This window comes from Pinus tabuliformis, chromosome 2_2 (genome assembly GCF_031772625.1).
Source record: "Pinus tabuliformis cultivar Carrire ecotype Pingquan chromosome 2_2, CPIR1, whole genome shotgun sequence".
NCBI classification, from domain to species: domain Eukaryota; kingdom Viridiplantae; phylum Streptophyta; class Pinopsida; order Pinales; family Pinaceae; genus Pinus; species Pinus tabuliformis.
In genome coordinates this window covers 1,156,097,202-1,156,107,352 of record NC_142300.1, presented here as the reverse complement: position 1 = coordinate 1,156,107,352, position 10,151 = coordinate 1,156,097,202, and the positions used below count along the sequence as shown (strand labels likewise).

The following is a 10,151-nucleotide window of genomic DNA, read 5'->3' as shown; positions in this document are numbered from 1 at the left end:
AGAATTTGATGTCCAGATTGTTTTTCAACAAAGGCTTTGAAGGCCAAAAAAGTGTTAAATACTTCGCTCTTGAGTTTTAAGAAGTATACCCAAGTGCGTCTGGAGAAATCATCAATGAAAGTTAAGAAGTACTTGCAGCCAGAGAATGAAGCAACAGGAAGAGGACCACATAAATCACTGTGCACAAGCTGTAAAGGGGCTGAGGCGTGCCAAGAGGCACGTTTGTCAAAACTGTCCCGATGATGTTTTCCGAGTACACATCCGGAACAAACACCATCTCTGCAAGATACCATAGGAAGACCTGTCACCATATTTTCTTTACATAGATGCTGAAGGGAGCGATAGTTTAAGTGACCAAATCGCTCATGCCAAAGTTTGCTCACTTCATCATTATGAGCAACAAATACTGAGGGAAGATTTGATGACCCAAAGTTGTGAAACTTATACAACCTTTTGGAATCATCAGCAAGACCAGTAGCTAGAATCTGTTTAGGATCTTTTAGATCCTTGATTACAACATCATGAGGTGAAAATTCAACAATTTTACCTTCACCTGAATGAGTTATCTGATAGACAGATAGAAGGTTGCAGGATAAGGTTGGAACACATAATACATCATTAAACTGACCATTGTCTAGATGAACAGTTCCAGTCCCTACAACATTAAGAGATCTATCATCACCAATATATATATTTTTGGTGTTACAATCATTTAAAGAAGAAAACATGGCTTGGTTTTTGGCCATGTGACAAGAGGCTCCAGAATCAATGAGCCACTCATGAGAATGAGAAGAAGAAGAAGATACATTTAATGCATAACCAGACTGAGATGATTGACAATGACATGCAGAAAGTGCCATTCTGGAAGTTGAAGTTGAAGTAGGCTCCACATGGATGTTATGTTTCTTCATTGCGGCTTCCAAGGCTTCCATCTTCTTAAAGCATTTAGATTCTAAGTGGCCATCTCGATTACAAAAGTTACAATGTCTATCAGTCTTCTTCCATTTGTTTTTATTGGTCTTATCATTTTGCTGAAATGATCTTTCATTTTGAGGCTGAGATGGTTTAGGACCATTCTTTTGAGGATATGACTTCTTAGGATTCTTTGAATTTGGTTGCTGCTGGGCGGCTAACGCTTTCGTGGAAGAGTTTCCAAGATTAAGAAGACCAAGGTGTAAGAGTTTTTCTTGTTCTCTTATTAAGGAATCACAAAAGGAGTCAAAGGAAGGGGCCTTGTATTCTTGTCCTTGACAAATGAAAGCTTCCCTTGTAGAATGGAAAGTGGAAACAAATACAGAGTAGGCTGGTCCCAACTTAGTAAGGATGGAATAAATAAGGTTACCATCTTCTTTCTTAACTTTAACACCTTCCAAGAGATATCTAAGGGTCTTGAATTTGGACAAGAAATCTTCAATGCAAGAAAAATTATTAGGATCCAAAGTAAGCAGCTCATTTTCAAGTTGATGGGCTCTAATTTCATTTTTAATTCCAAAAACTTTAGCAAGTTTTTCTAATGCTTCATGAGGAGTCTCAAGTTCTGCAATGTGGAATCTAAGATCAGGAGAAACAGACATCCCTATCAAACCACGTGCTTGATCTTGTCTATTTTCCCATTTTGCCGCCTTGTCTTCATCTTTTGGTTTCTTCTCTTGGTCTGTGGCTATTCTGTAGAGACCTTTACTTCTAAGTAAATCTCCCATGTAGGCTACCCATTGGAAGTAGTTAGTGCTGTCAAGAATGACTTGGCATGGACTTTCCATTTTTTTTTTTAAAAACTGAAGCTGAAGATGCTGAAAGTAAGTGTTCCAATGGATAGATCTCGAAAAAATAGGCGGTTTTAAAAAAAACGGCTCTGAAAAAGGCTTCCGGATGAAGAAGTTATGGCTTTTTGAAAAAAAATTGTTGACGTTGCCGGCAAAGTGCGCGAATGTGCGGGAATGAAAAAAATCCGCCCCCACAAAATGGAGACTTGAACCCAAGACCTCTACTCTCTTAAAATAGCTTTGAACCAATTGATCTATACAAAAAATTTGAGAGAGAGAGAGAGAGAGAGGGGGGGGCCTTGGTTTGCGTGCTTGTCTTGAGAAAGCTCTTTTTCCCTACAAAACACAAAACCCAACACGAATATGCAAAGAAAAACGAACCTTACGGCTCGAAGTTAGCTTTAGCCAAAAAACTAGAAATTTAAAAAAAAAACCTCAAAGTTAGCTTTAACCGAAAAACTAAATATTTTTCTCAATGTTTCTGATTTTCCGAGATCACACTAAGGTGCAGGGAAAAGAGCATACGCATGAGAAAAATCCTTCCTTTCTGTTTCTGATTTGCCCAGATCGCACAGAGTCGCAGGGCAAAGAGCATACGCAGAAATGAAAGGTATAGATCCGGTTAAAAAAAAAGCTAAATAAACTGAGACCGAAATAAGCAGAGAGAAAATAACAGTAAACTGCAAAAAACACTGTATACCTCTCGATCTGAAAAATGACGCAGCTAGGGCTACCGGAAACCTTTTCGCGTGAAACGAAAGGGGTTCCTCACTGGAACAGATGCTCCGAACGCAACAGAGCAGTCCTCTCGGCCCGAAAGCAGTCAGAAACAGCAGATCTAGGAAACGACAGCCGCATGCAGTTCTACCAGCTTCAGATTTGGATCACCAACGGACGCGGCCCTCAAATAGCTCTGATACCATGTAGGAATTTACAGGGTAAGTTCCACAGAAAGAATACCAAAAGGACACCGCTCACAACCAGATCTCAAATCAATACACCAGTATTTTTGACGTGGTTAAAACCCTCAGAGTGCAAGGAGGGAAACAGTCCACGGCCTGTCCCAACGTGGGTACTACAGACAATTTATTAATCAAAGAATGAAAATTTACATAAGCTTCTCTCATGCACGGATTACCCGAACAATGACCCTCCATGCGCTTTAAATAGAACTCATGGACCAATCGGGTGTCAAGCCACGGATCAAGTGTCGGTAATACCGAGGTGAGAGTGAACCGTCGGATCACTACATATCGTGATCGTCGGATTGTAAGTTACAAAATGTACAACGGTAAAGAAACACACTTTACCTAACTCTAACCTAACTCTATACTAGACCAAGTTGAACTTAACTATATCCTATGTGTCGGAATATCCTAACAATCCGGACACTCTTTGCACTAGCTGCTCAGAACGGTTGGAAAGTCCATCAAATGGATGTAAAAACTGCATTCTTGAATGGAGACCTAAAAGAGAATGTTTTTATGTCCCAGCCTGAAGGATTTGCTGTGAAAGGACATGAACACAAAGTATGCAAACTTGTGAAGTCCTTGTATGGCCTCAAACAAGCACCACGAGCCTGGTATGAAAAACTAACTGAGCATCTTCTGAAACTCAACTTCAAACATTTTGATCTTGATGATGCAACTTTATTTGTCAAGAAAGTTGGCAAAACAGTTGTATATCTTGTGGTATATGTAGATGATCTTTTAATGACAGGGAACAATGAAAGCTATATTGCATCCATAAAGAAAGAATTAGGAAAAAATTTTGAAATGACTGATTTGGGCTATGTTCATTACTATCTTGGCATTGAAGTAACCCAACATCCAAAGTCCATATTTCTTTCTCAAAAGAAATACATTGGAGATTTGTTAAACAGATTTGGCATGACAGAGTGCAATCCCCTTTGTACTCCAATGGAACAAAACTTGAAGCTCACATCTATTGAAGGAAAGGAATTTGAAGATGCAACAAAGTATAGACAGCTTGTAGGAAGTCTCATCTACCTCACTACTACCAGACCAGACATTTCATTTGCTGTTGGAATCCTCTCCAGGTTCATGCAAAAGCCTTGTGAGGGACATTGGTCTGCTGCAAAAAGAGTTCTAAGGTACTTGAAGGGAACTCAAGACCTTGGAATCAAGTATACACAGGTGGATGACTTCAACTTGATTGGATACTCTGATTCAGACTTCGATGGAGACAAAGAAACTGGGGTATCTACTTTAGGATATGCTATGAGTCTTGGATCAGGAGCTGTCTCCTGGAGATCACGCAAACAATCAGTACCAGCAAATTCCACAACAGAAGCAGAATATGTGGCAGCAGCTGAAGCAACGAAAGAAATTGTGTGGCTCAGGAAAATTCTTGAAGATTTGCAAGTAAAACAAATACAATCAACTCCACTCATGATTGATAACACATCTGCAATAAAGTTGGCCAAGAACCCAAAGTTCCATGATCGTACTAAGCACATCAATACTAAATATCATCTGATCCGACATCATGTTGAGGCCAAAACAATCCATCTCCGTCATTGTTCCACAAACGAGCAAATTGCAGACATCTTCACCAAAGCGCTTGGAAGAGAAAAGCTTGAAAGATTCAGAACGATGCTTGGACTCACCAACATCCCTTCAGATTAAGGGGGGGAATGTTGACACCTAATCCGAAACGGATGGGTGAACTGGACAGTCATCTAGAAGATGAACTGATCCGTTTTATTTTTGTATATAAACATGAGTTAGTTAATGAATAAGACATCAGTTCTTTTCTCCCGTTCAACCTGGAGTTACCCTGGCCTGACAAATATTTTAGAAAATCTTTGATGTGGCAACTCATAATGGATGGAGACATTGGATGGAACATGTTCACATTTCTGGCAGACAAAATGGGTGGAGCGTGTCCACCGAAATGTCACTTTTCCCACATTCCACATAATTGTCCTAGAAAAAAACATTTACAAATTCTGAAAATCTGTATGCTAAATTTTATTAAGTGTATTGATTTTATTGATTAGCTAAAATTTATAAAGTTTATTAATTTTGATGATCAGTAAAAAAGTTATAAAATTTATTATTTTTATTGATTAACAATTTTATAGGGCTTTGAGTATGTTTTAAAATTATTTTTGTTTGGGTAAGATTTTGTAGATAGAGGCATTTGGCAATCTACCTGATATAGAGGCATCTCGCCGGAGTGAAAATCTGCCTCCTTACAGACCACATCTAAATTATGATAAATTTTCCTACTTATGAAAAAAAACAATTTTATTACTAGAAAACAATATTAATCTCATTAATTAACAATCTTATTGATAGACAACACTATTAACACAGTTTATAAACAACAATATTGAAACAGTGTAATAAGTAAACTTATTTAAGTAATTTAGATTTTTTTTTTTAACTTTTTCCACAAAAATTAGATTGGTGAGATTACAATATTTTATTATTTAAAATTTATTTTTGTATTCATTCTTAAAATAATCTTCCATATATCAACTCAACCATATGAAATAAATTATAATTTATTCAATTTATAATTAAATTCAAGTAAAAGAGACTTGGAAAATATATTAAAAAACTACCTTTTACTGCGGAAAAAAAAGCCTTTGCATCCATTGCTATCATTCGCATAGTTAACAATCCTTTATATCAAGTGCATTCACATAGTTGACAGTAATTTAACAAAATTTATAGAAGTTTACTGATCTGCGTTGTTACTGATTCCACTGAGACACAAACAATATTAAAAAGAACTAGTCGTCCATTACATCAGTTGGTATCTTTCCTGTGTCGTAATGTGTGGTACGTTATACGAAGTGAAATCCTACGCAATCCAAGCCTTGTGCGGAAGGACTGATTAATGGTGGCACCACGCCTACTATCCCAAAAGCCAAAAGATGGCCCCAGCATGCTTCTTTACCATTCCCATTTACACTGCGCAGGGCTGTTATCAATACCGCCATCAAAGATCTTTCCATACAGACCATATTGCCCTCAACAAGGTATGATAACCATTTCCAATCCATGAAGAAATTTAATAAGGATTTTAAATTGTTCAAAGCTCTGAATTTTTTATTGTTGCATTTATGATTTGAACAAATGGGAGCAGCCTTTTCTGGGAAGGAAAGAAATCCATGTCAAATTCAATGTACAACCCACATGTGTGTGCATTTTCAGCCATGGGAACTTGCAAAATATTGGTGTCCTGGGCATTGGGAAGGTCACTGCCACTGCCCTTAGAATTGGGTTTGAAGAAAAGCAAAGAACATATGGAAACAAGATGGGTGCTGAACAAAAACATGAGGAAGACAAAGTGGGTTTTTGCATTGGAAGTGAGGAAATTGGTAGAATGTCTAAGGAGGGGAAATTGAAAGAGGCTCTTGATGCTTTGACGCTCATGGAAGAGAAAGGGATTGGGATCGATGCAGGAGCATATGTGAGTCTTCTGAAAGGATGTGCCGAGATGAAAAATCTTCCAGGGGGCAGAAGAGTGCATACCCATATCAGAAAATCTGGGATTCAGCTGGACACATTAATAGGAAATAGCCTTGTCAACATGTATGCCAAGTGTGGAAGTTTGGAGGATGCACGCCAATGTTTTGACAAAATGTCAGAACGAGATGCTATTTCTTGGAGCATAATTATTGCAGCATATGTTCAGTGTGGGGAAGGTCAGGAAGCCCTTGGATTGGTTTCTCAGATGCAACAAGCCGGGTTTAAGCCAACCCAGTCAATGTTCGCTAGTGTTCTTAAGGTCTGTGCAGCTTTAGCAGATGTGAAAAAGGGTCAGAATGTTCATTCTTACATTTTTAAGATTGGATTGTGTTCGGATGTCTACACAGGGAGTGCACTTGTCACCATGTATTCTAAATGTGGCTATATAGAGGATGCACGCAAAGTGTTTGATGAAGTGACCAGCCCAAATGTTGTTTTATGGAGTGCAATGATTGCAGGATATGCACAGAATGAACAGGGTGGAAATGCCCTTGAAATCTTTCACCAGATGCAATTGGCTGGGTTGAAGCCAAACAAGTACACATTTGCGAGCGTTGTCACAGCATGTGGAAGCCTAGAAGCTTTGGAACAGGGCAAGTGGGTTCATGCATTAATTGTGAAAAGCAGTCTAGATTCTGAAGTGACCGTGGCGAATGCCCTCGTTACCATGTATGTTAAATGCAATAGCATAGATGACGCACGCAAATTGTTTGATAGAAGAGTGGAGCGAAACGTAATCTCATGGACCTCAATGATTACAGGATATGCCCAGAATGGAAAAGCGGAAGAGGCTCTGAAAATCTATGGTGAAATGCAAAGGGCTGGCGTAAAGCCGAACCAATTCACTTTTACCAGTGCCCTCAGTGCCTGTGCAACATTAACAGCATTGAAAAAGGGCATAGAGATTCATCGTCAAATAATCAATAGAGAACTTGAGTCAGAGGTGCAAGTGGGTAATGCCCTTATCATCATGTATTCCAAATGCGGGAGCATAGAGGAAGCCCGCAATGTATTTGACAAAATGCCAAAACGAAAGGTTTCCACATGGACTGCAATGATCACAGGATATGCACAGCATGCATATGTTGAGGAAGCTCTTCAACTATTTAAGCAAATGCAACAGGAGGGAGTGAAACCAAACAACATCACCTTTGTCAGTGTTCTTGTTGCTTGTAGCCGTGTAGGTCTTGTGGACAAAGGTCGTGAACTGTTCAATTCCATGAGTCGAGATCACGGCATCATACCAACAATGAAGCACTATGCCTGCATGGTTGACCTCCTAGGCCGTGCTGGACACCTGACTGAAGCAGAGGAGTTTATCAATCAAATGCCATTTGAACCTTCTCTTGTGGTGTGGCGAACATTGCTTGGTGCTTGCAAAATCCATGGTGATATTGAGTTGGGAAAACGTATAGCAGAACGTATGCTTGAGTTGGAACCAGAAAATGATGCGACATATGTGCTGCTTTCTAACATTTATGCTGCGGCTGGCAAGTGGGTTGCTGTATCACACGTACGACAAATGATGAAAGACAGGATGGTGAAAAAGGAGCCAGGACACAGCTCAATTGAGGTCAAGGGTATGTTGCATACGTTTGTTGCAAGAGACAGATCACATCCAAAAACAGAGGAAATCTATGCGAAGTTGGATGATTTGAGCCGGAAAATAAGGGATGCAGGGTATGTGCCAGATACAAGTTGTGTACTGCATGATGTCTCAGAGGAAAAGAAGGAGCACTTTCTTTCTTATCACAGCGAGAAGTTAGCCATTGCATTTGGGCTTATCAGTACACCCCCAAACACAACTATCAGAATTGTTAAGAACCTTCGTGTGTGTGGAGACTGTCACACTGCCACTAAGTTCATCTCCAAGATTGTAGGGCGAGAAATTGTTGTTAGGGACACCCATCGCTTTCATCATTTCAAAGAAGGCTGCTGTTCTTGTGGAGATTATTGGTGAATGATTCAATAAGTAACATGTTATCACTTTCATTTTGGTAAGCATCATAAGGCCGTTATTTCTTCTCTCCTATCGATAGTTTTTAGACCATCAATCATGCCTTCCTTTGAAATATTGTTGCATTTTCAGTCTCTCATCCATGGGCCTGACAATGGCTACACTTTTGTTTTACAGGCCCTGAATTGCTGTGTGGGATTTCTCCCTTGTTTCCATGTTTGTTCCTACCAACTCTTCTACTATCCTCAAATCCTACTACCTGATTGCCCTAGGGACCATTTGTAGTATCTCAAATCGCACTAAAAGAAAAATCAGTTCATGGGAGTTTCTTCTGCTTTGATGTATCATATGGAACATTTCTCAACCCATGTTCCTTTGTGGTTGACTGATATTATGAACCGGCATGCAAAGTGTATATCTTGAAGAAATTCAGGTTTACAGGTCAAATATTATTCCTGCGTTACTTTTCCTTCCCAAACACAGAGAAACAGAGAGTCTATTTTTCTCCTTGCATCTCCGATTGATGTTTCTGAAATTGGAATTGAAGATTTTGTTTATTCTCTTGTGCACGAGAATACTCTTTCTGATTTTATATCTATTGATTTTGTTATAGGCATTTTTTCATATTTGTTTGATTTTTTTAACCGTTATCTAAATGATGGCTGACAAACATACCAGACGAGATAACAACTGAGAGAGTATTTTGCAATACACATGCAAGTGAAATCCACGCCCATTCAAACCAGGATATCATGGGAACATTGACACCAATCAAACAAAACTTCAGGCAAACTTTTAATCAAAGCATAAATTTAACTGCATGCAGATAAATCGTCATGCCATATTATCATACAATGTATGAAACAGATGCAAATACAAACTCGTGACACAAAACATGGCCTACGGTCCACACGTTTATTGTGGAGAAACTAGGAATCAAACATTGTCATAGCTTCAATATCTATAACTAAAATTGATCAGATTGTTTATAACTAAAATTGATCAGATTGTTTATAAATTATAACTAAAATTCGCGCTATTATTAAATATACCATTCTTAATGACATTGCCCAACTTGACTAATTAGCTATTTCCTCAAGTACACAATTTCATGACTGCGCTTGGATGCTTTTTTAAACCATACTCGAGCAAGTCTAATATTTCAAAAACAACTCAAAACTTGTAATAAAGAAATGTTGTATATAGTTTTATTGATAATTTTAAAAGCTAGAACTGGGTTTTGAACTGGTCCATCTATCTAATTGGGTTTCAAAGTAAAACTGAATTCAACGAACCAAATGAAATAAATACATAAAATAGTAATTTTTTTTCTTATAAACAATATTTTTAAGATTGCAAACCATGATAGTGACAAAATATAAAAAGTTTGCTCATTTGGTTTCAAATCGGAACCGAATTCAATGAACCAAATGACAAAAATACATAAAATAATAATAAAGGTGAATATATTAAAATAGTATAGAGCACAATACACATCAATAACAAAATACATAATCAATGAGACTCTAAGTGACATGTAGAGTAAAAAACAATGCTATAAGCTATTAGGTCATTCACTTACCACAAATCACTTTCTTTTTCTACGTGGTTCACGAACCTCGAAGATCGGTGACCGTTACAACCACAAAATATTTGTACGAGGCAGATCAACCTTAAGGGATCACTTATTGTCAGCGCAACCACAGAGCTTGACCTCAAGGGTGTCAAGAGAGTTGAATTTGCGATCTCTCAATAGCGAAGATGATTTAACAACAAGGACTCGACCAATTGAGCTCACTCTCAAGGTTGACTAACTGCAAAACACATATTAACATGATTACTCATAAAAGTCATCATTGATTCACCACTACTAGAAATTGGATCATCAACAAAAGCTACATAAACATCATCTAGCTCAAATTCTTT

At 38.2% G+C, this 10,151-nt stretch overlaps 1 protein-coding gene across 2 annotated transcripts; it reads left to right on the top strand.

Annotated features, from left to right (window-relative positions):
- The first annotated feature begins 5,450 nt into the window (after window positions 1-5,450).
- LOC149197499 (putative pentatricopeptide repeat-containing protein At3g13770, mitochondrial) lies at window positions 5,451-8,817 on the top strand. 2 transcript variants are annotated; one of them, XM_089405863.1, is made up of 3 exons: window positions 5,451-5,775; window positions 5,883-8,265; window positions 8,403-8,817. In XM_089405863.1, exons 1-2 carry the CDS (start codon window positions 5,671-5,673, stop codon window positions 8,226-8,228), a joined length of 2,451 nt encoding a protein of 816 aa, XP_089261989.1. In that variant the 5' UTR covers window positions 5,451-5,670; the 3' UTR covers window positions 8,229-8,265; window positions 8,403-8,817. The 2 variants fall into 2 exon arrangements, with proteins under 2 accessions (XP_089261989.1, XP_089261988.1); XM_089405862.1 differs by having other exon boundaries at window positions 5,883-8,817.
- The last annotated feature ends 1,334 nt before the right edge of the window (window positions 8,818-10,151 follow it).

Bases quoted from the DNA above. Each gene is read 5' to 3' on its own strand.
- LOC149197499 (XM_089405863.1), top strand. From the start codon at position 5,671: ATGGCCCCAGCATGCTTCTTTACCATTCCCATTTACACTGCGCAGGGC. The intron at 5,776-5,882 runs GTATGATAACCA...AAATGGGAGCAG, and splicing joins ACCATATTGCCCTCAACAAG to CCTTTTCTGGGAAGGAAAGA.